Source organism: Brachyhypopomus gauderio, chromosome 16 (genome assembly GCF_052324685.1).
Source record: "Brachyhypopomus gauderio isolate BG-103 chromosome 16, BGAUD_0.2, whole genome shotgun sequence".
Taxonomy (NCBI): Eukaryota; Metazoa; Chordata; class Actinopteri; order Gymnotiformes; family Hypopomidae; genus Brachyhypopomus; species Brachyhypopomus gauderio.
In genome coordinates, this window is record NC_135226.1 from 6454571 (window position 1) to 6479663 (window position 25093).

General features: G+C 40.4%; 3 protein-coding genes across 3 annotated transcripts; all 3 read left to right on the forward strand.

Moving 5' to 3' along the window:
• The first annotated feature begins 315 nt into the window (after positions 1-315).
• On the forward strand, positions 316-1275 carry LOC143478345 (olfactory receptor 2AT4-like). The gene has a single exon (XM_076977301.1). The coding sequence runs from the start codon at positions 316-318 to the stop codon at positions 1273-1275; it is 960 nt and encodes a 319-aa protein (XP_076833416.1).
• Positions 1276-2225: 950 nt separating this feature from the next.
• LOC143478346 (E3 SUMO-protein ligase ZBED1-like) lies at positions 2226-3951 on the forward strand. Its single transcript, XM_076977302.1, has 3 exons — positions 2226-2429; positions 2560-2826; positions 2932-3951. Exons 1-3 carry the CDS (start codon positions 2277-2279, stop codon positions 3949-3951), a joined length of 1440 nt encoding a protein of 479 aa, XP_076833417.1. The 5' UTR covers positions 2226-2276.
• Positions 3952-11999: 8048 nt separating this feature from the next.
• LOC143478101 (olfactory receptor 2AT4-like) lies at positions 12000-18171 on the forward strand. Its single transcript, XM_076977043.1, has 2 exons — positions 12000-12939; positions 18140-18171. The coding sequence occupies exons 1-2, from the start codon at positions 12000-12002 to the stop codon at positions 18169-18171; spliced, it is 972 nt and encodes a 323-aa protein (XP_076833158.1).
• Positions 18172-25093: the final 6922 nt, after the last annotated feature.

Below are 25093 nucleotides of genomic sequence, written 5' to 3' on the forward strand. Positions count from 1 at the left end.
TTTCATACATTTCTGCATCTGCTGTTTCCACACACATGGAGGCAAGTAAGCACTGTTTAGATTTTGTTACATACATGATTATTGCAATGGTATTTACAAAATGTTTTTTGAAATATTTAACTAATTGTATTATTATTGATTGCATTGAACTGTGTTATTAGGTCTTAAATATAAGTTGTGTTATAACTAATGTTTAAATGTAGCTGTATAACAGATTTTAAGCAATGTATCAGACTCTAACTTTCTCTTGCCTTTTAAATCTTGCAGTGAGTTGACAAATGGTTGATTTGGTGTTTGTGGACCACCAACAAAGTCATGGATCAACGTGCTAATTCCACAACTATTACAGAATTCTTCCTACTTGGATTTCCAGGAGTCTCTGCAGAGTTTTATACCACAGTTGGAATTCTTCTTCTCTTCATTTATCTCACCCTTGTAGCAGGAAACATTTTCATTATTTTATTTGTGTCTTATGAAAGGAGCCTTCAAAAACCATGCTACCTGATCTTCTGCAATCTTGCTGTTGTGGACATTGCTTTTGGAACCGTCACAATGCCTAAAATAATTTCAAAGTACCTGTTAAAAGACGAAACTCTGTCGTTTCATGCTTGCTTTGTACAAATGTTTTTTATTCATTATCTTGGGACCGTCACATCTCTCATTTTGATGCTAATGGCCGCTGATCGATTTATTGCCATATGTAACCCCCTCAGATACCCTGCACTTGTTACAAACCATTCCATGACAATTGCCTGTGCAGTCTTTTGGGTAATTCCAATGTCATGGTTGCCTATGACCATTCACCAGACCATAGCTGTGCCCTACTGTGGCTCCAATGTAATAACTCAATGCTTTTGTGACCTATTTTCAATAATCAAATTGGCCTGTGGTGATTTAAAGAGTATTACAATTTTTTCCTTTTGTATAGCTATGATTGTGTTACTAGTCCCCCTGGCTTTCATCATATTCTCCTACACAGCAATCATCATAGCTGTCTTAAAAATATCGAGTGTTCAAGCAAAGTACAAAACATTCTCCACATGTAGTCCTCAGCTTCTTATCATATGTCTTTATTATCTACCCCGATGTGCTGTGTACATTACTGACATAAAGAATCAAATGAACATTGATAGTCGCATTATGGTAATTATGTGGTATAGTCTGTTTCCCCCTCTTGTTAATCCAATTATATTCTGCTTTCGAACCAAAGAAATCAGAGAATTGGTTATAATGAAACTGAGAAAAATTAACAGTGGTCCACGGAAAGTTCCCTAAGACTCAATTCCCTTCTCAGTGGACACAGTATGTATATGTTTCCTGATTTTGCTTTATATGGACTGGTAATGTCAATGTCCCTACCATAAGTAATGTTTTATAAGTCACACTTTTAATTTTTCAGTGTCAAGAATATAGAAAAAAAATTACTGAACTGTCAAACAAAAACATTGATTTATGCTATATCATTCTTGTTATATACAGTGCTGCTTGAAAGTGTGTGAACCAAACATGGTTTAAAAAATATATATATGGAAAAAAAAAATCTCAACAACTGAACATCCAAATCTCAATTTTTAAAGCAGACCTTCCAAATAAAGGACAGAGAAAGAGATATATATTTTTTCATTATTTATTCAACAAAAGTCATCTGAAAATTGAAAAGGTATGTGAACTCTTAGTGAGTAGCTTGTGGTATCTCCTTGTGCAACCATTTCTTCAACCAAACATCTTTTGTAACCACAAACAATTGTATCACATCTGATTTTGGGGATTTTTGCCCATTCCTCCTTGCAGAACTCCACCAGATGAGAGAGCTTGGAGGAACATCTGGCATTCGTCACCCACTTTGTAACAACTAGGAGAGAGGGCTGAACGCAAGTGCGGACTGAACAATGAATTTAATGACAAAACTGATACAAATACACAAAGCACACAAAACATACACCAAGAATAATCAAACACCTAACATATGAACCAAACAACACTAACAGAAATAACTGGGTGGACAAGGCTAAATAAAAGCAAAGACATCAACAAGCAAAATCACTAGAGAAACCAAAGTCACACAAAGTACATCTAATAGGGAATACAAAATACAAGGAGTACATACAGACTAGTAGTGATGGGTCTGACGACACCGAAACCTCGGCGCATGTGCCGAGCAAACAAGGCGAAACCCCGTGTCGGTGCGCGTATCACGTTAAGGAAAACCACGTGACCGACACAGTTCCTGTATCGTTTGGTTGTGAACGCGCCAAATTGTATTTATAAGGGAGAAAATGTATCAACACGTTTGTGGGTTTTGTTGGATGGAGTTTGTGTTCTTTGCGTTGAATTGGTTTTTTGGCTTGTCATTAAATACAATGGATCAACCAAGGAAGAGAAAGTTTTCTCCCGTGTGGGATCATTTTGATCTCATCACTGAGAATAAGGTATATGATTATTCAGCTCTCGTTTTCACTGTTGTTATTTTTCTTTTGGGTTATTCTAATTTCTTTATCAAGGTTATTTTAATTGTTTCACTTTTACCTTTATTACATTTAACATTTATTTCTCTTGTAGGTGAAATGTAGGATTTGCTCCCATGAGCTGTCTTACTGTAACCGGAGCACTTCCACAATGCTGAGGCATTATCGTGCCCGGCATGAGAAGGAAGAACCGGTTGACACGCACGTAATCAACCCTGGTGCTTCCAGAAAGCAGGCGATTGATGAGGCTGTAGTGAATATGATAATTACAGACTGTCAGCCGCTTAGCCTTGTGGAAGACAAGGGGTTCAGAGAGCTGCTCCAACTCCTTGAGCCCTCATATGTTCTGCCAAGCAGAAAGGTACGTGAAACAAACTGATGAATGGGTGTAATACACATTAACAACGTATATGCATGTTCTGTGCTGTCATTCATTAATGTACTCCATTTGTGCTACTAATGTTAGGCTATCAAGACCATGATTAGCCAGAGGTATGAGGAGAAAAAGGAGCAAGTAACAAAAGAACTGAAGAGTGCAGTTGCAGTGAGCCTAACGTCGGACATGTGGACATCCATCAACATGGAGGCGTACCTGGCTGTGACTTGTCACTATGTGGACAGTGAGAACCATACATTGTGTACATCAATGCTGGGAGTGGAACACTTTCCTCAGCAGCACACCGCTGAAAATATGGCCCAAGTAAAATCAAACTTAATAGAGGAGTGGGCCATTGCAGATAAAGTGACATGTCTGGTCACAGATGCAGCTGCAAACATGATTTCATGTGTCAAAAAGCTCCAAATCAGACACACAATTTGCATAGCGCATTCTTTAAATTTAACAGTTCGAAAATCATGCGACCAAATTGAGACACTCACTGATGTCCGAAATAAAGCAAGGCAGATAGTAACATACTTTAGAACCAGTACTACAGCAAAAGAGAAGCTGGCACAAGTTCAGCTACAGATGGGAGGACCAGTGAAGAAATTAATGACTGAGGTGTCCACTAGATGGAACAGCACATATATAATGCTGGAACGCATTGTGGAACAGAAGGAGTCGGTGTTGGTATCCCTGGCCTCTTTAAAAAGTGATATACCTCAGCTAACTACAGATGATTACAAAATCATAGAGGAGACGCTGCGTGTGCTTGCTCCATTTAATCAAGCAACAGTGGAGCTCTCTGAGGAAAAAAGAGTGTCTGGATCAAAAGTAATCCCAATGCTTAAAATGTTGCACCACTCACTGCAACGAAATTCATTAAATGTAACAACGGAAATTGCTATTAATCTTGTGGAAAACCTTAAAAGAAGACTGCTAGAAACACTGTGCAACCTGGAGTCATTAAGTGTCATGACAATACCAACACTGCTGGACCCTCGGTTCAAGACGATGGCATTCTTAAGTGCGTCAAAAGCCAATGAAGCAGTGAAACGATTAAAATCTGAGTGCGCAGCAGAAATGAGAAAGGCTATACCAACATAAATGGAAGATGACCAAGCTGGACCTTCAACTCAAACGTCTGCTCCCAGTTCAGGTATTTCATGATTGTTAATTGTGTTTATTTGTATTTTATTATTCTTGCAAATCATTCCATGTGATTAGAAATACATAATTAGTAATGTAGATGCATTACATTTATTCATCAGATGACAACCTGTGGCAGCAGCTGGACATGGACGTCAAGGAGAGCCAGTCCAAATCAAATGTCACCACTGATTCAATTATTGAGGTACAAAGGTACATCTCTGAGGCGAACACACCAAGATCACAGGATCCATTAAAATACTGGGAAACACAAAGACTTCATTACCCTACTTTATATAAACTGGCATTGAAATATCTATGTACGCCGTCATCATCAGTGCCCTGTGAAAGGGTCTTTTCAAAAGCAGGAGAAATTGTATGTAAACGGCGCAATCGCCTGAGCCCAAATATTTTTAAGCAGCTGATGTTTCTAAATAAAAACTTGTGAATGAACCTTGTTCAGTCCGTTTCCCGTTTTTATTGAAGTTGCCTGCAATGACTCTTTAAATTCAGTAGATGTCGCCACTAAGTGATACAGCAACACTGTTTCAACACCGTGTCGACACAGTTTGGGGAAATGTGCCATACACCCATGAGGCCTCGTCTGCCCATCACTACAGACTAGTATTACATACACAAAAGACCAAGATACCAAATCGCATACAAACAAGAGGTACTTACAATAACCGACAACACAAGAGACTAAACACAAGACTTAAATACACTAACCAACCAAGGGACTCAACAAGACACAGCAGAAAGCAATAACGAGGGGGCAGGGGAGTGAAGACAGACACAACTAGGAAATTTCAAAATAAAAGACAAACAGAAGACATGACCGACAGGAGGGAGGCAGGCCTGACACACTTCAGATCTTGCCACAGTATCTTTACGGAATTGAGGTCCAGACTTTGACTGGGCCAATCCAGAGTGCAAATCTTTTCAAAGACATTCTTTGGTCGTTTTGTCGAAATGCTTTGTTGTGTTGTTGCATAATCCATTTCCATCCCAGCTTCAACTCCCTGACTGATAGAAGGAGATTCTGGTCAACAATTTGTTGATAGGCCTGGGAATTAGTTTAGATTAGATGAATCTTTATTGTCATTGTGCAAGTACAAGTACACGCCAATGAAATGTAGTTGGCATATAATCAGAAATGCAATAAAAAAAACATCATTTACAGAAAGTGCGGTAGTGCTGATTCATAAATATAAATGTACAATTGAATATGTAATACAGCATATAATATACAGTATATACAGTAATATAGTCTGTATAATATACAGCAAAATAGTTATGACTTTAGATTATTGTATACATGTTGAAATGTAGGCATGTGAATATTGTAACGCGTTGGGTATGATGACATAACCACCGCGTGAATAAACTGAGAGTAATGGACCCAAGGGCCAGCTCAAACTGGCACAATAAGCAGTGATGTAATTCGTGAGTGAGAGAGTAAAGCGCACACACATACACAGTGGCAAAAACACCAACACAAAACGACGCTGAAAACTCAACACGCAAAATGAAACTCGGCCGTGAACACTTGGGAGAAATTAGAACACAAAACAACGTGGAAAACTCAACGTATACAAAACAAAACTCACCCGTAGAGAGGGGGGAGAAAAATAACAAAGGCAACTCAAAAGATGTGGTAAAAAACGCGTAAAAATTAAACCAAGAACACCAGGGGATGTAACTGGCAGCAGGCAAAACACCGCAACAAACTAAACCTTCCCAAAATAAATGTATAGGGGATAGGAAGTGAAACAGATGGAGGAAAACTTGAGAGAGGCCAGTAAGCAGCACAGGAGATAGTAACTCGAATAAGTCGTAAGAACTTAGAGAAGTAACAGAGAAAAGAGAGAGAGAGAGAGAGAGAGAGAGAGAGAGAGAGAGAGAGAGAGAAAGCATAAGGTGGCGAGACACCTTTACTCGGGAACGCAACGTACTTGCTTTAGAGAAAGCAGGGAAAGGGCTGAGAACGAGTCAGTGAGACAAAAACAAACAGCAGTGATTCGTCTTCACAAGCTTCCTTAAGAAGCCATGGCAACAGGTGAAACGGATCACTGCTGATTGTGCCGATTGAGTCTAGGACTGACTCGGGTGCCTCTTGTGGAGGTAGAAGGCGTGGCATCCGAGCCAGCCCTGACAAATATAATAGATATTGTACAGATAATGTTTTGTATAAGTCCTGGGAGCAGCAGTACAAGTGTGGTTTATATGAGGAGGCATATTAACAGTGAGTAGGAGGTGCAGAGAGAAGTTGTGCAATGTTGTGTGACGTTTAAAGTGACTGTGCAGTGTTCATCAGGATAACCGCTTCAGGAAAGAAACTCTTCCTAAGCCTGCTGGTGTGGGAACGGAGGTTCCGGTAACGCCTGCCAGATGGTAAGAGGCTGAAGAGTCTATGGTTTGGGTGGGTAACATCCTTGACGATGTTTCTCGCCCTGCCCAGGCAGCGCTTGTGATGGATATCCTCCAATGTGGGTAAGTCAGTGCCTATGGTGCGCTGCGCCGTTTTTACCACCCGCTGGAGTGTTGTGCGGTCTGCAGTGCGGCAGCTGCTGTACCAAACAGAGATGCAGTTGGTTTTTATGCTCTTGATGGTACAGTGGTAAAAGTTCATCAGGATCTTGGGAGACAGGTGAGCTTTCTTGAAGGTGCGAAAAAAGTAGAGGCGCTGCCGCGCCTTTTTGATGAGGACAGAGGAGTTCAAGGACCAGGTGTGGTCATTGGATTTGTCTTGAAGGTCATCTGGAGGTCAACTTGAAGCTGGACACCTGATCCACTGCAGCTCCGCTGATGACGATGGGGGCATGTGCGTGTTTTCTGGTCCATCTGAGGTCTATGATGAGCTCATTTGTTGTGTGTGTTGAGTGCCAGATTGTTGTCATGGCACCATGAGGACAAGTGCTGTACTTCTTCCCTGTCTCATCATTGTCTGTGGTCAGGCCTATCAGTGGTGTCATCCGCAAACTTGACTATGGTGTTTGAACCATGAACCGGTACACAATCATGGGTGAAGAGGGAGTACAGTATCGGGTTCAGAATACAGCCTTGTGGAACGCCAGTGTTTACGGTGATGTGTGGGGAATGGAGGTTGCCTAGTTTAACAGACTGGAGTCTGTTGGTCAGAAAGTCGGAAATCCAATTACAAAGTGATGTGCTGATGCCCAGATGGTTGAGCTTGGAAATCAGCATGGGTGGACTCACGGTGTTGAATGCCAAACTGAAATCAATAAAGTGCATTCTCACATATGAGTTCTGACAGTCCAGATGGGTCAGTGCAGTGTGTAGTGCTGTGGAGATAGCATCCTCAGTGGATCTATTGCTGCAATATGCGAACTGGTGTGGGTCCAGCGTAGCAGGCAGAAGGGTCTTCAAGTGAGATAGAACTAGTCTTTCAAAGCACTTAGAAATGATTAGGGTAAGTGCAACAGGTCGGAAGTCATTCAAGGCCAAGGCAGTTGAGTGTTTTGGCACTGGCACAATGGTGGCAGACTTGAAGATGGATGGAACGGTTGCTTGGGCCAGTGAGACATTGAAACTGTGCGCAAAGACACCTGAGAGTTCCTTGGCACAAGCTCGTAGGACATGGCCAGGTACACCATCAGGGCCAGCTGTTTCCATGCATTCACCCTGCTCAGCATGCGACTGACGTCTGAAGTGAAGACTACAAACGAATTCCCATCGCTTATTATCCCGGTCAAAGCGAGCATAGAATTGGTTCAACTCATCAGGGAGTGAAGCACTGTTGCTGGATGGCACAGTGCTCGATGGCTTGTAGTCAGTTAGGGTGTATAAGCCCTCCCACATACGCCATGGGTCAGAGGAGGTGAAATGCACCTCGATCCGCTGTTTGTAACGGTGCTTGACTATTGCTATTTCTCTCCTCAGATTGGCTCTGGCTGAGCTGTAAGCCTCCCGGTCCCCTGACCAGAAGGCTGCATCTCTGGTCTTGAGCAAAGAGTTAACTTCTCCGTTCATCCATGGCCTCTGATTGGGGAATGCTTTTATTGTCTATTGTGATGTCACTCTGTCCACACAGTTGTTGATGTGTTCCAGGACAGAGTTAGTATAGATGTCCAGGTGGATGTGGGAATCAGTGGTGGCCCGGGCAGCATACTCACTCCAGTCAGTTTACTGGAACTGGTGCTGAAGGTAGGAGTCAGCCCCCTCCATCCAGATCTTTACAGTCCTGGTTGTTGGCTTGATCTTTTGGATGACTGGAGTGTATTTGGGAAGTAAAAACACGAAAGGTGGGGGTGGGGTGTGGCTTTGTATGCGTCAGCCATATTTGTGTAGAATTTGTCCAGGGTTTTTTGTCCCCTTGTGGTGCAGGAAACATTCTGGAAAAATCTTGGTAATCCAGATTTTAAATCAGAGTGGTTGAAGTCACCTGCCACAATAAAGGCTCCATTCGGGTGTATAGTTTGCAGTCTGTTGATGGGAGCACAGAGAGCCTCTATGGCCGAGTTAGCATTAGCATCAGGAGGCACATAGACTGCAGCCGCAATAATGCAGCTAAACTCACGGGGCAGATAGAAGGGTCTGCAGTTGATGAACAGGAATTCCAGGTCCGCAGAGCAGTGGGTCTCCACTACAGTAGAGTCTGTGCACCACGCTTTATTTAGGTAGATACAGTTTCCACCGGCGCGGGTCTTCCCCGTGGTCTTGTTTGACTGGTCAGCTCTGAACAATGCATGGCCCTCCCGTTCCACCACGCTGTCCACCACCTCGTTCTTTAGCCACGTTGGAATTGATGGTTCTCTGTATAATATGGAGTTGCCAAGGTCCAGAAGCAGAAAAGCAGGCACAGACCATCACATTTTCACCACCATGCTTAACTGTTAGAAGGAGATTCTTTTCTTTCTATGTTGACATTGTTGACTTTTCCCCAAACATGGTGTCTGCGATTGTGGCCAAATAATTAAATTTTGGACTCATCTGTCTAGAGAATGGAATTCCAGAAAGCCTCTGGGTTGTCCAAGTGCTCTCTGGCAAAATTTAAATTAGCAATTTTGTTGTTGAGAGTCTTCCTTATAGCATTTCTCCCATGTCTATTGTTTTTTTTGCCTGATTGTTGATGCTTGAACATTTATCCTAGATGCCACCAGAGACATCTGAAATTCTTAGGAGGTGAAATGTGGGTTGGCCTTTACCTGAATAATTATTTTTCTGGTGTTTCTTTTCTGATATGCCTAAGTTTTGATGACCATCCACTTCTGGGCAGAGTTGGGGTGATGCTGATGCCCTCCATTTGTAAAATATTTGTCTTACAGTGGATGGATGGAACTTGAATCTTTTAGATATGGTCTTGTAGCTTTTTCCAGACTGTTGGGCTGTCACCACCTTCTTCCTGATGTCCCTAGAATGTCCATTTTTCTCCTTATGCCTTGGGATGACAGTGGTTTAGTTGGTTTCCTCTCCCTGTTAAACAGTGGGGCTCAAATCTGAGATCTCTTCTAAATTGCTTCACACTGGTGTCGAAAGTTACCTTGATTAATGTTTATGCTGTGTATGTGATGATTGGCATGTTGACTATTTATTTTCACAGCTAATACAAAAATTTCAGGTGTTTGGACATATATATTCTCAAACCTGAATACTGCCCCCAAATCTGGTTTTTAAAATACAAACTGTCACGGTGGGGAGGCCGGGTCGCCGCCAGAGGGCACGTGTCTCAGCTCACACTGCTTCACAACACATGCCCCCAAGCACCAAACCACTCCCTCGGTCCCAATCACCAGAATACTAGCACCTGTTCCCAGCGGTGTATAATCCAGGTTCAGAAAGTAAAAGTCCTCACCAGGATTTTGCTCAGGCTTCCTGGATTGTATTGATTCCACTCATTTTACCTGGACTGCACTAATTAGAAAATCTAGCAAGCTTGAGCAAAATCCTGGTGAGGACTTTTACTTTCTGAACCTGGATTATACACCTCTGCCTGTTCCCTATTATGTTGTGCACCCTTTTTATACCCACAGGTTGTTCGGTCCAGTGCTGCACATTGCCCCATTGGAAGCTCAACACTGGACCTCATTTCGCCCTGCTTAGACTGGTGGTTTGTGGACCTTGCTAAGTTGACTGCTTTGTAGTTGTTTTCAGTTAGCCATTGTTTGAATGCTCTTTTTTCACATGGAGAATAAAGATCATTCTATGCAACCCTCGCCTTTGGCCACCTCTGTTCCCGTGTCACACAAACACAATCCTGACTAATATTATTGCTTTTAACACATGTCTGTAGAATAATACTTATTCATCTATTAAATAATATGCACATTTAATACAATTAAACAACAGAATATTGCGACTAGTAACGCTATGAATAACAGCATGCACCCAAACAACTGTAACAGTTAATCAAGACATATATGGACAAACAAACCACCGTCAGGTCAGGTGGATCATAGGCCCCACCCACCTGAGGGACGAACACAATGCAACAAGACAACTGCCGCTGTGGATGGGGGGGCGACCAGCAGGGGGCCCGCTGTACCGTGACAAGCATATCTTTGTATATTTCTTTGTGAATCAGAAGCCCATCTGCATTTAGCTTTCCTGCATTCTCTCTTTTGGATTTGAACTGCAGAAACATTTCTCCATGGTGCTCTTTGTTTTCCTGAAATAAATTTAACTTTGAGTAGAGCAATTTTATCCATAGCACTAACAATTTTCGAGTTAAAATTGTCAGCAAATCATCAACAGATCCAGATGATTCATATGGTGCCGTGATAATTTTGCTTATGAAATGTAGCTGTTCTTTTATTGATAAACATCCTTCATAGAATTGAGGTATTCTGTTATGTTGGGGATTTATCAAAGAACAGTAACAGTAATGACCTGGTAAAGCTACATCTTTAAAAGAGGCTGATATGTTGAGATATTTTGAAATAACCAGATCCAGTGTGTGACCATGACAGCACGTACTCCCAGCCACATGCTGAGAGAGCCCAAATGAGCCTAGTATAGCACAGAGCTCCACGGCATAACTGTCCTTCAGATTGTCAACATGTATATTAAACCAAAAGCAGACAATGAGGATGGTGCTGTGTTTTCTTTAATGTCCACATCCATGCTCAAAGTGCAAAGCACACACTCAAATATCAAAGAAAAGAGGACAGCACAGAGTGGGCAGCTCCCCTGTGCTCCTGTGGAACTGAACCGGCCTACCACAACAGTTCAGTGTTTTCTCACGACACTATTGAAGCAAACTGTGAATGCCTTCCTTTATATCCAGGGCTTTGCCTCATTGTTTATCAATACATATGCTAAAAACCAGAAGACACATGGCAGGAACAAACACATGTCTAATATAAATCCAGTTTTAATTCCCTGACTATGGTATCAGTGCAGTTCAGTTCAACTGTGCATGACCATAGTTTCTCATCATTGCCAGGGATAGGAACAACCATATGTTGGCACTGTAAAGATCAGGTGTTGTAATGTGTTTCTCAGAGTGTAGAAAAACAGAAGTTGCAAACTATTTTTGAGTGGTGAACAAAAGTTTATTCAAATAATATCCATCGCTTCTTCTTCACAGAACATTTTGCTTACAGCTAACTGATTGACCACTAGAGACAGGGAGAAGACAAACACCAGAGTAGATATTACGTCAAGTAGCAGCAGGCCTCCAGTGCTTTGGAAGAATATTTATAAAGTAATGCTTCGATTACCTGTTTTTGGTTGGGTTCTGCTCAAGACTGTAGACATCAGTAGACATTTTCATACATTTCTGCATCTGCTGTTTCCACACACATGGAGGCAAGAAAGCACTGTTTAGATTTTGTTACTGAATACATGATTATTGCAATGGTAATTACAAAATGCTTTTTGAAATATTTAACTAATTGTATCACTTCATTGACCTGTATTATTAGGTCAGTAATGTTCAGTAATGTTTAAATTTAGCTGTATATCTCTGTATAACTCTTGCCTTTTATATCTTGCAGTGAGTTGACAAATGGTTGATTTGGTGTTTGTGGACCACCAACAAAGTCATGGATCAACATGCTAATTCCACAACTATTACAGAATTCTTCCTACTTGGATTTCCAGGAGTCTCTGCAGAGTTTTATACTACAGTTGGAATTCTTCTTCTCTTCATTTATCTCACCCTTGTAGCGGGAAACATTTTCATTATTGTATTTGTGTCTTATGAAAGGAGCCTTCAAAAACCATGCTACCTGATCTTCTGCAATCTTGCTGCTGTGGACGTTGCTTTTGGAACCGTCACAATGCCTAAAATAATTTCAAAGTACCTGTTAAAAGATGAAACTGTGTCGTTTCATGCTTGCTTTGTACAAATGTTTTTTATTCATCATCTTGGGACCGTCACGTCTCTCATTTTGATGCTAATGGCCGCTGATCGATTTATTGCCATATGTATCCCCCTCAGATACCCTGCACTTGTTACAAACCATTCCATGGCAATTGCCTGTGCAGCATTTTGGGTATTTCCAGTGTCATGGTTGCCTATAACCGTTCACAAGACCATAGCTGTGCCCTACTGTGGCTCCAATATAATAACTCAATGCTTTTGTGACCTAGTTTCAATAATCAAACTGGCCTGTGGTGATTTAAGGAGTATTACATTTTATTCCTTTAGTATAGCTATGATTGTATTGTTAGTCCCCCTTTTTTTCATTATATTCTCCTACACAGCAATCATCATAGCTGTCTTAAAAATATCGAGTGTTCAAGCAAAGTACAAAACATTCTCTACATGTAGTCCTCAGCTTCTTATCATATGTCTTTATTATCTGCCCCGATGTGCTGTGTACATTACTGACATAAAGGATCAAATGAACATTGATAGTCGCATTATGGTAATTATGTGGTATAGTCTGTTTCCCCCTCTTGTTAATCCAATTATATTCTGCTTTCGAACCAAAGAAATAAGAGAATCGGTTCTGATGAAACTGAGAAAAATGAACAGTGGTCCATTGATAGTTCCCTAAGATTCAATTCCCTTCTTAGTGGACACAGTAAGTATATGTTTTCCTGATTTTGCTTTATATGGACTGGTAATGTCAATGTTCCTACCATAAGTAATGTTTTATAAGTCACACTTTTTAATATTTCAGTGTCAAGAATATGGAAAAAATTTACTGAACTGTCAAACAAAAGCATTGATTTACTATGCTGCCGCTCTATCCTTCTTGTCCTGCTTCAAAGTGTGTGAACCAATCAAACATGGTTTTCTAAAAAAATATATGAAAATAATCTCAAGAACTGAACATCCAAATCTCAATTTGTAAAGCAGACCTTCCAAATAAAGGACATATATTTTTTCATTATTTATTCAACAAAAGTCCTTTGAAAAGTGAAAAGGTATGTGAACTCTTTTAGTGAGTTGCTTATGGTATCTCTTTGTGCAGCCATTTCTTCAACCAAATATCTTTTGTAACCACAAACGATTGTATCTGTTGTATGAGTAGATAATTGTCCCTAGTTAGCTACCATACAAATTATGTGATGATGTAATATATGTTCGGAGTTGGCTCGAGGCTTGAAGAAGTAAACGGACCACGTTATGGTGATTCTTTTCCCCCATCACGTAACACTACATGGTGACAGAAGTGGACGTCTCCTTACAATTACGGAGGAAAAGGATGAGAGAGACATTTAATCTGTGCAGACATGCAGCAAGCGTTTACTCAGCCGTCGCCCCGGTCCTTTACCGGGAATTTGGTGGAAAACTGGAGGAAGTGGGAACAAAAATTCCAAGTTTACCTCAAAGCACCAGAGCTCACAAACAAATCTGACACAAGAAAAATAGCTGTATTTTTGCACTGTGTTGGAGAGGATGGATTAGAGGTGTATAACATGCTCAAAATCACCTATGCTGACCCCAAAAATAAAGAACTATCAGACGTACTCGCTGCCTTTAAAAAGTACTGCGAGCCGAGGAAAAACACTGTTTATGAGCGGCATCAGTTTTGGAAGCATACATACGATGCCGAAGTGAATTTACTGAACTTAAATCCAGAGCCCGCAAGTGCGAATTTGGGGATTCTGAAGATCTCATGATAAGGAATAAAATAGTATTTAGCGTGACTGACACTTCCCTTTGGGAGAAACTGCTGTCAATCCCAGACTTGACTCTGACCAAAGCCATAGACCTATGTCGTGCAAAGGAAGTGGTTAGTGCACAGGCCAAGGCCATGTGCCCTGTTAGTGTCGCAGAGCATGTGGATGCAATCGGAAGCAGAGATCCCCCAAAACAACATAAAAGAGCAGACACTAACCCTAGCAGAACGCACATGAAAGACCAAGTGCAGTCATGTGGCAGGTGCGGGAGACAACATAAACCAAGAAGCTGCCCAGCATACAATGCCTATTGCAATGCATGTGGAAAGAAAAATAATTTATGTGCAGTGTGCAAATCAAGTTAAGTAGTTGCACCACTTGACACTGACACAGAAGATAAGTGTGATGAAGCCAACACAGCAATTGACACATTGTTTATTGGGACTGTAGCACATAACAACCGGCGTAATTCAGACACAGGCTGGTTCACTAACCTACACATTGGCAATCAAGTGGTGCCATTCAAGCTAGACAAACATACTGCCCAAATCTGTCCTGTCTACTCTCTCAGGGCCTGTCAACATCCAAAAAACAGACACTGTGCTAGCTGCCTATTGAGAAGCCAGAATTAAGCCTAGTGGGAAAGTCCGGCTTCATGTTCACACCCAGCATAAACAGACTTATCTTGACTTTTTCTGCACATCAACAATATTACAGGATTTATTCCAACATGGCCTTAAAATAACATTTTATCTTAAGGATGTACAGAGCAGAATTACAAAAAAGGGACATTTATTAAAGCAAAAATTATTTTAACTGCATATCAGTGTTATTTGTGTGCTTAATGCACTTTGATTAGACACATGACCCTATATGTAGGGTGACCAAACGTCCGTATTTCCCGGGACATGTCCGTATTTCACGTCCTGTCCCGGGCGTCCCGGGATATTTTTTAAAACTGTGGAAATGTCCTGGTTTTTAAATTACGTTAATCGGGCCATTAATTCTACAGGCACTAGGACCCTGAGCATGGCGCTGTATGACACGGAATCCCTGAGCATCATCAGTTGAGCCTCATCATACTCATATATGTAATGCTGCAGCCCGGAGCCCCGGTGGGCGTGGGTAAAGGGCGGAGCATGTGTCAATCATGTTCGAATGCAGCCAATCAGATACTAGACTTTCGTTGTCAATCATTTTTTATTAAGCCAATTATCAGCCAGAGTTAGCTGTCAATCATTTTTTATTGCAGCCAATCATCTTAACAGATCTGCCAAAAGAAGGCGGAAACTGCATGGAGAAGCTCTTTAAACAGAAGTATTTGCCATTCTTGCACAAAAGTAGCTGAATAAAAACAGAAGAGCCATGACTTTAGACATTTTTAAATAAAAGTTTAAAATACTTTATTCTGGAACGGCACTTTAATGTTTTTTTTTTTCCTTTATTGCACGTATTGCATCATTTACGTCATATATATGTGTGGCGAGTGTAAATTGTTAGCGGAGGGAAGGTGTAAATGGACACAAATTAAGTATTATATCGCGATCGATCGTCAAGTATAAGCGCCTCCGCCGAGCAGAGCGTTGAGGAGCGATTTCGATTGGAGGATCGTGCTCTATTTTTTATTATTAATTTTTTTGCTGATGCTGGTCCAGCGTGTGCGTGCCAGTGATTATGCCTCGACGTGCCAACGGTGGCCCGCGTGCCATAGGTTGCCGACCCCTGCTGTAGAGCCTTTGAATATTAAAACCATTGTAGAAATTAAGATCAGATGTGACCAGCAATGGAGCACAAGTAAAAGAAGGACGCGATCACAGTCTCATTGAAAATGTAGGAGTTAATGAATAAAGTGAACCAACGCAAAACCCGTAACATAATCCAAATAAAGTTTGAAGACCAGTATTGTTTTGATATAATCAGGCATTGCTTTTAGTCATAATTACGGAGAGCATACTATCGTATGCTCACCGTGTACATCTTTCGCCAAGAGAAATTCGTGGGCAGAGTTTAATTACATCTTTGCGGGAGTCATTGAGTTGGATTAACTCTGATTTGATCAACTCTGTCCGATAACTCCAACACTCCATCGTCATTTGATTATATCAAAACAATACTAGTCTTCAAACTTTATTTGGATTATGTCACGGGTTTTGCGTTGGTGCACTTTATTCATTAACTCCTACATTTTCAATGAGACTGTGTGATCGCGTCTGAAATACTGAAGTTATCTTGCATCTACCTCTGAAGCTCTTCCGATGTCTGAAATACAGGCGGTCCCCGGGTTACGACGTTGATCCGTCGTAAATCGATTTTCGGTGTAAATCGGAACATACGTACATGTATGTACGTAAATAACGTACTATACGCAGTTATCCTATCCTAAAGCTAGCCTTTTGGCAAATCCATAGCTGCGTTTAACTAATCCTGACGCCACCCACACCAAACACCAAGTTCCGTTTACGACGCAGAACCATTTAGGTCCAAACAAGGCTTTATACAGTAAATGGGAGATGTGTAGTAACCACGAAAAATCGTAACTTGGGAACCTTGTAAGGATCATATTTCGGCCTCAAAACAGATAGCATGCGCGCCCGTGTGGTTTATCATTATGATTTGACGGATTTTTCCCCCCCCTCAATTTTTTTTTCTCGCGGACATGTCGGTACGCCGGAATTCCGGCGTGGCGCCTGAAAACTATCAGGCCTGCAGGTCCTAGGAGGTAAAATTTCAAAAGAGGCAATTTAAATGTCTATACCCCCCATACTCAAATAGTGGCTATCTATTTCTGGCCCGCGAGAAATGTTTTGATAAGTGTTCTTTTTTTTAAGAATCTTTTTTTTCAATCGCGCTATCCGCTCTTATTTTGAAATCGCGCACCGCGAGCTCAAGACGATACTGGGGATTGCCTCTATGGCAACAACAAATAAGTAGCAGACCCCCCCCCCCCCCCCGTAACCGGCCCCTTCAGTGATTGAAAAAATTAAATGTGGCCCATCATCATTTCTATTTGAGTACCCCTGGTCTATACAGTGTGGTTTAACCCCTTACGTGTGTGCGCGTGTAGGGTGTGTGTGGTGGGTGGGTAGGGGAGGGGGCTTTCCCTAAAGATTGTGTGAGGGGAAGGTCGATTGTAAAGCACTTTTGAGGGGTGCCGGTATCCACCGGCACTGGGATATGTGTGCACCGTAGTGTTGTCACGATACTAAAAATTACAACTTTAAAAAGTATTGAAATTCGATACCATTTTCGATACCAAAGTCAGATACTGTGCTCATTTCCGTTTTAAAGTCTTTTTATTTATTTTTTATAAACAAACAAATGAATATTGTATTTTGTTTCACAAATGTCAAATAAATAAAAGGTGTAGTCCCTACCACATTAAAACAGAAAAATAAATAATTGCACATTAATATAAATTAACATAAATAATAGTAGTGCACTCTGGAATTCACATTTATGAGTCAAAAAAGGCTAGTGCAAAAAGTGTATTTTAAGTATACTTTAAACAACTTTAAGTAACTTTAACTTCAGTATTAGAGTAGAGTTTAGTATTCATAGATTATTGATCCATTGTAGTACGATCACTCTTTTTTTCTCCCTGTATGCTGTCGCACTTACGGCTCTTAAACCAAGAAAATGACAAACATTTGCTAAGATACCATAATTGGACACGTAACTTTGTATGCTATAATACTAGAAATGGGAATAATCACCAACCTCTTGGAATGTTTTGTACAAATCTGCGTGCCTTCAGGTGTTTGGCCAGATTCGTTGTTAAGCTAGGTTTATACTTTCGTGAGTGACCGTAGCGTGCGAATCCACACACCTCGCGCAAACCGTGGAGGCGTTCATACTTGCCGCATCTCACATTCTTTGCAGTGTTGTCCATAACGATATGTGGTAGTGTAAAGAAACACCCCTCAAAAACAGTGGAAGGAACATTTACCTGACCAATTTTAATGTTGCTTTGTGTTTCAGGTTTGAAAAGTGCTGGAATTTAGGTTAAGTGCTTGAAAAAGCTTGAAACAAATATCTCTCTGACTGAACAGTTCTCTTGTATTACGCTTGTAATTCCAGGATGAAACATGAGAGAACGTGAAGACGTTAGGATTGGGCATTTTAAAAATAAACATCCATTAAATGATGTGATAAAAAAGCGAATTATTTCGAGTATATGTATAAATATTTAACTAAAGTTTAACGTGCTGGGAAATATTGAAATGGACCTTTAAAGTGATCTTGTTAAGGTGTATGAACCCGTCAAACATGAATATGTTCACTGTGCTGCGGCACGCGCCAAGTTACAAAATTCGAGGGGTGCACAACCTCACAAATCGACAGCGCGCGAATCCACCGCGATTACGTCATTTTCGCCGCACGGACCCTCGCGCTGCTCGCGGCGCGTCAAGTATAAATCGTTGAAATGTTCCGAAAGCACCACTTGCAAACTGGCTTGTTCATGTCCTTCGGTTTTCTAGGGCTGGCCCGAATAGCGTTTTTTTGAGCTCTGGATATTCTGCACTGATTCGAAGCGAATATTCAAAGCTTCGTTTTTAAATAAGATGGATTAAAAACGGATTAAAGTACGAAAAAATGTCGGGAAGAAAAGGTATTGACAAAATTTTAAGAAAAAGAAAAGCATGACCTTATGTAGAAACAAAGAATAGTAATTTTATTTTACTATTAAAAAGTTACAAAACATTCTATTAAATATACTTATAATTTAATATATATTCAGAATTATGCCTGTGAAATACTGGAGCGTTTGGGGAGAATGGGGGCTCCATCTTTTTCATTAATTGTTTGAAGCCTTTGCGTTCGACTATGTTAATGGGTCTCATATCTAGTGCAATGAACTCTACTATAGCATCTGTTATCTCTTTCTTTCTTTTCTCTGTTATTGCTTTCTGGAACTGGAGGCTTTGCTGTGTCATTTTGTCCGTTGAAGATGTCGATAGCTGCGAAGCCATATGGACGGTATGCATCTATATAGATGGAAGCTGATGGAAGGGCATTTTTTTGTGATTTAGCACCTAGTGTTGCCACATTACCCCTTACATTTTATTATATAAATCAGTTTCGAAGTGCCTGCAAGTTATTATCATGTATAACATTACTGTTAATGTCAGACATAAGCAGCTTCGTCATGGCAAAACATGGCAGACACAATTTAAGATAAGTTTGTTAGCAGGAATAATCTTGTTTTTTTTTACACCGTCAAGAAATAATACTTACCGCATTTAGATGATTCCTCAAGCTTGATGTGCCACCATGATATGCCATCTGAATATCACATATTTGGCACACTGCCTTTGTCTTGTCTGCATTCAATTTAAAATGCTTCCAAACAGCTGAGCTTCTCGGCATTTTGCTTCTCATATACCGCCATTAACCTGAACGGAACTGTAACGTTAGAGTGAGGCGGAGCTAAGAAAAAAAAAACACGAATATCCGAATACCAAAATTAAAAACCGAATACCTACTCAATGACCGAATATCCGAATATTCGGGTCCAGCCCTACGGTTTTCCATCTGTATCTGCTTCGAATCCAAAGTCTTTCCACACAGCACTTCTGCTGCTTTCCTTGTTTATTAAGACGGGCTGCGAACACACTGTGTTTGCTTTAGCTGCCATTTTAGCATTACAAACTGTTCTGTGCATTACGGCAGCTTGGGTGGGTCAAACGAAAGTGCATTTCATGTAAAAATAAATTATTGGCTCCTTTGGTTGGTAGTTTTAAAGCACCGTTTGCAGACCGGTTTTGATGTGTCCACGGGGTTGCCATGACTGTCTGAAATGTATGCAAAATAATTCCATATTTCAGTTCGTGCACAAGCTGAGGATGGTTTGCAATATTGCTTGTATTAGCAGCCATCCTACACGTTTTCTTCTTATTCTGCAGAGAGGAGGCAAGCGCTGCACTGCTGTACGCGCACACTGCCCGTGTGGCACTCTTTGGAAATACTGCTCTTTAAAAAAAAAAACGCATTCAGTCCTATAGCACCGGTACTAAGCAAATTGGGTATTGTACCGTTTTTAATGACGTAGTATCGCGATACTACTCTAGTATCGGTATACCGTGCAACACTACTTGGGATATGATTTAAGAATATAAAAATAAATAATAAATAAATAAATCATTGTTATTTTTGACATTTTTGTCTTAAAATATATTGATGAGCTTAAATGACCTAAGAGAGAAAATGTGTGCTAAGAATAAATGAGTATTCGTGAAAATATTAATGAATGTGGAATACATAAACTTATGATTTCATTGGTTCCCTTAAATAGCTATTTTCTATCCCTTCTGTCTTCTCATTCCTTGCTCACTTAAAAACTTTGATTATTCCTCCACCCATCCTTCAATTTTTTTTCTTGTCCTTTAAACTGACATTAACATACCCCCCACCATTACATCCATTTATATTAATACATTACATAGATTCAGTTCAGTTTTGTTTTTGCATTTGCTTTTCTGCAATGTCCCTGTACAAGTAATTCAGTTTTCTCTAATGTGAACTAAATTAAAACAGTTATAAATATAAATATATAAATATGGTTTAGTAAACAAAAACTGTATGCTTAAATCTATTGAGCAATAAAGTATTTTGATGTTATACTTTGATTTGCAGAGTGGAATCCCCATTCAGCGAACACGAGATGTTGTCATCCGATGCCTAGTGCTTTGATAAAGGGCTTTGAGGTTGGTACAGATAAGAGGGGCGTTCACTCCTGCCCACACTACAAACTGTTATGCATATTCCATCAAAATGATCAGTTTCCATTTAAAAAAAATTACCATTGTGAATCAATTCATAGTAGTCAACGTACAAATCTCAGTGCACATAAGAATTGATTTTCTCAAACACCTCCATTTATTTGAGTAAAAAAATGTTTGCACAAAAAGGAAAATACTGGGACAGTGTGTTTGGCTGAGGGACATTCCAGGACAACTGAGATTATATATTGTTCCATGTTTTAACAGTAATTCTAAAAGGTTTAAATTATAGTACTAAAATGTACTGAATGCATTTTGAACCAAGCCTGCATTCAGCACACATTCAAATATCTGAATCCCAAAATTAAGAACTTAATATTAAAGGAGAACTCCAGTGTGAAATGGACTTTGGGTGTAGTAAAACATGATAAAAAGTACTAACCTTTGTTGAATAGCCCATCTCTTTTCTCCCGCAGCTTTCTGAGGTCCAGCAATTTTGTACATACAGGCTTTAGAATGGGTGAAACCTGGCATTTTTTGCTTATGCAGATAAATCGCTTTTACACCGTTATCCACACCTCATTGGTAGAATCTGGAGAGCACTGGCATTTAAAACGAGGCATTAAGAACATTAAAAGTGCACAAGCAGCTTATAAAAACCACCTTTTATATATCCCGTAACTTAACTAAATCTCCGGGTGCTTCCATCTTAAAGTAAAGACGTGATCAGCAGAGTGACGGACACATAACTCAGCGTGTATGCTAGCATGAGCTCCATTTTGTGCTCTTCACTCTACTGAACACGTCTTTACTTTAAGATAGCGGCACAAAATTGCTGGATCTCAGAAAGCTGCGGGAGAAGGGGGCTATTCAACAAAGGTTAGTACTCTTTCTCATGTTTTACTACATACAGTTACTTTTACACTGGAGTTCTCCTTTAACTTGACCTGTGGAAATACAATGTAGTACCTAAATTATTTTATTTTCTCATACATTTTCATAAAAAGCATTCTATTTTATTTTTCTGTTAAAACATGTATTGATAAAGGTACAAATATATACTGTTCATGCTGATATGAATGTACCTTTTTTAGGTGAACAATTAGACTTTAAAGATCCGAGTGTATGTGTCCCTGTCTTGTAACATGCATACTACGAGTGAGCTCTAACAAACTGTCTTTTCAATGTCTGCAGAACCCTGCTGATGCTTCTGTCAGTATACAAGAAGAGCTGGCAGAGGAAATGATGAAGATTTACCTGCTGCGGAATCAAGAGTCATTGGAAGAATCAGCTGATGTAGGCATTGTGATTGAGGGCACCACAGTCCTCAGCGGTCTTGGGGACCTTAGCAGAGACTGTTACTACTTGTTGGGACTGACCTATGCCTTGGATCTTAGATACCCCAAGAATCTCAAATAGTTTTGAGTTTTTCCAAAAAGTACTGCTGGAGCTGGATTCTGGAAACCTTTCAACCAAAGTTCAAAGACTCAAAAACTACCTGCATGTGTAGTTTCAAAGTACTGATCGCAAAGATGTCTTGCCGTTGGGATTTTCAATTGGCTGTGTACAGGGCTGGACTGGTAATCTGGTGTACCGGGCATTTGCCCAGTGGGCCGACAGTCCTCAGGGGCCGATGGACTTTCATTTGTATTTCTAAGAGACCGGCCCACAATTTAGAGGGAGCGGCCCATTGGCCCATCTTCAATATAGACAGTGGACTGAACCAATCAGGATATAGAACGAAAGCGGCCCCACCGTTGGTCCGTTGTAACTCCCGCTACGTTCAGTGTTGAGCGCGTTGTTAAAGGAGAGGTAGCATGGTGCAACAGAAGCAGCAGAAAGGGGCTGCGGAGAAGTTACGCGCGAAGAAATTGAAGAGTCTCGATTTTTACTAAATGTGTAAAAATCACAGACATGTTCGCTGCTGTAGCCTCCGCGTCCTCTGTAGGTGAAGATAGCAGCAGCAGCCAGAGATACAGGCTTGTGAAAGAAAAACCGAGGGACAGACTGAGTGGGAAAGTGTAGTATGTAAGCAGGTAGTAACGTTAGGATAACACCGGGACTTTATTACATGAGAATGATGAGCAATGGCAATTGATTAGTATCAATATTAATTGGTATTTGCATACTTCACAAAATCTGCCAGCCACGCGCCCTTATTCTGATAAAATAGCAAATGGTCAAGACTGAGAAGATGAGCAGCAAGTGTCCATTTTAGACTCTCATAGCATTTAAGATATTTAGGTTAAAGGTTAAATGTGTTGAAAGGCTGCATAATAGTTTAAATTTGTAGCCTAAATGCTGTGGTTCAACATGTTTTAAAAAGCACTCAAACAAGTAAAATGACAGATTTTAAAACTTAAAAATTATAAATAAAAGCTTTTTTTAAGCAATTTAAGCATGACTACAGTAAGTGTAAAAAATATAAAAGTAATATTAGCAAAAGATATGCCCACACTGAATAAGAGTAAAATGGTGTCAAATGCTTTTAAGGCATGTTTGCATTGCATGAATTCATAAAGCAGCTTTGTTTATAGCCAGATACAAATACATGTTATAGCTGTTTAAAGGAGGGAGCACCTTTTAACCTGAAGAATTCGAATTGAGCTGTTAAATTGGAGAAATTCAGAATAAACATTAGAGATTATTTCAATAAAATCATAAAAGTGATTGTGATATAATAATGCTAAGATTGAATCCAATTACATTAACCAGTAATTTTTTATCTTTTTTCACGTCGTACCCCACATTCATAAATTACAAGTTTATTATTATTACGTATTATTATTTACGCTAATTATGAGGGGCCAGTCTAAACCAAAAATGCCAAGGCCGATTTTTTGTCCCAGTCCAGCCCTGGACCTGCGTGAAGCTGGCCCCCCCTCAAACCCAAAATGCAGAAATAACACTGCAGTTCGTTTGTGCCGAGTTTGTGCCCGTTTGTGCTGTAAATATTTTTGTTTGTGCTATTAAGGCTTTTGAGTAATTTAAAAATAAATTTTCTGACCTGTGACATCACGCAGCCCCCCCCCCACGTCCAAATTTCTCCAAAGTAGTCTCATTCGTTTGTGCTATGTTTGGGCTGTTAAAATGAATTTTTGTGCTTTTATGGTTTATAAAATATAACCGATTCTTTTTCATACGCGTGATGTCACCAGCCCCCCTTCATGTCCAAATCACTCCAAACCGGTCTCATTCGTTTGTGCTGTGAAAATTAACATTTGTGCTTTTATGGTTTTTAGATTAGGCTATAACTGGATCTTTTTCATATGTGTGATGTCACCAGCCCACCCTCCACGTCCAAATCACTCCAAACCGGTCTCATTCGTTTGTGCTACGTTTGTGCTCATTTGTGCTGTGAAAATTAACGTTTGGGCTTTTATGGTTTTTAAATTAGGCTATAACGGGATCTTTTTCATACGCTTGACGTCACCAACCCCCCCTCCACGTCCAAATCACTCCAAACTTCTACGTGGTGTTGCTGGTTCTTGCCAGAGTTTCGTTTTCTTGATCTCGCGTTTTTGGACGGCAGCCAGATGAGTCTGCGATTCCCCAGTCGATTAATTTGTGAGCCCGCCTCACCGATCAGTCATGTAGTGTGAAAGCCACAACAACTGAAAGACTCGTGATTACAGCACAACCAGTCATGTAGTGTGAACGGCACAAAAACCTGACGACTGAAAAGTCGTGTAGTGTGAACCTGGCATTAATAAACAAGGCTGCACATGAGAAGATTGATTGTATTAACATAGTAAAAAACAGACATCTGAGAGATGGACCACACACAAAAAATTCTGAACAATATTGTTTTATTTCTAACATGAAAGAGAACAACTCTTGTGACCCTGATGAGGTCACTCAAACTATATTGCAGGCCAAGGAGCATGTAGTGCAAGGAAGTGACATTGCCAGACCCTCACATGCAATCTGGACCACTCTGAGTGAGAAGCTTGGGGGTAGAATGATGCCAAAATCCCTGTACACATTCACAAAAATGAATCGGCATGACATATGGGAAAAACTGGGACTATGGACTGATGACCTTACTGAATCTACAGAGTCCCCCAGCTCAGATGTTGAGCGTGCTGCAGTCACCTTCCAACTGCTTATTCCCTTTCGGGAATGGAAGGAGAATTTTTTTGAGGAAGTGGTGTACCAGTCCAAAGACAAAAAGAACAATGAACGACATTACCAAATTCTAAAGCCAGGGACCTGGACTCACCTTCTAAATGAAAAAATCTGGAATGCAACAAGGTCAAATTGTACACTTTGCTTTAATACATTGCAAAAGTGCACCCCAACAGTGTCTCAAAATGCATTAGTATTGCTGGTCACTGCACAGA

Coding starts and splice junctions, on each gene's coding strand:
- LOC143478345 (XM_076977301.1), top strand. CDS start 316: ATGGATCAACGTGCTAATTCCACAACTATTACAGAATTCTTCCTACTT.
- LOC143478346 (XM_076977302.1), top strand. CDS start 2,277: ATGTATCAACACGTTTGTGGGTTTTGTTGGATGGAGTTTGTGTTCTTT. Junction 2,430..2,559: donor ATCTCATCACTGAGAATAAG/GTATATGATTAT, acceptor TTTCTCTTGTAG/GTGAAATGTAGGATTTGCTC. Junction 2,827..2,931: donor ATGTTCTGCCAAGCAGAAAG/GTACGTGAAACA, acceptor TACTAATGTTAG/GCTATCAAGACCATGATTAG.
- LOC143478101 (XM_076977043.1), top strand. CDS start 12,000: ATGGATCAACATGCTAATTCCACAACTATTACAGAATTCTTCCTACTT. Junction 12,940..18,139: donor ACTGAGAAAAATGAACAGTG/GTCCATTGATAG, acceptor TGAAGACGTTAG/GATTGGGCATTTTAAAAATA.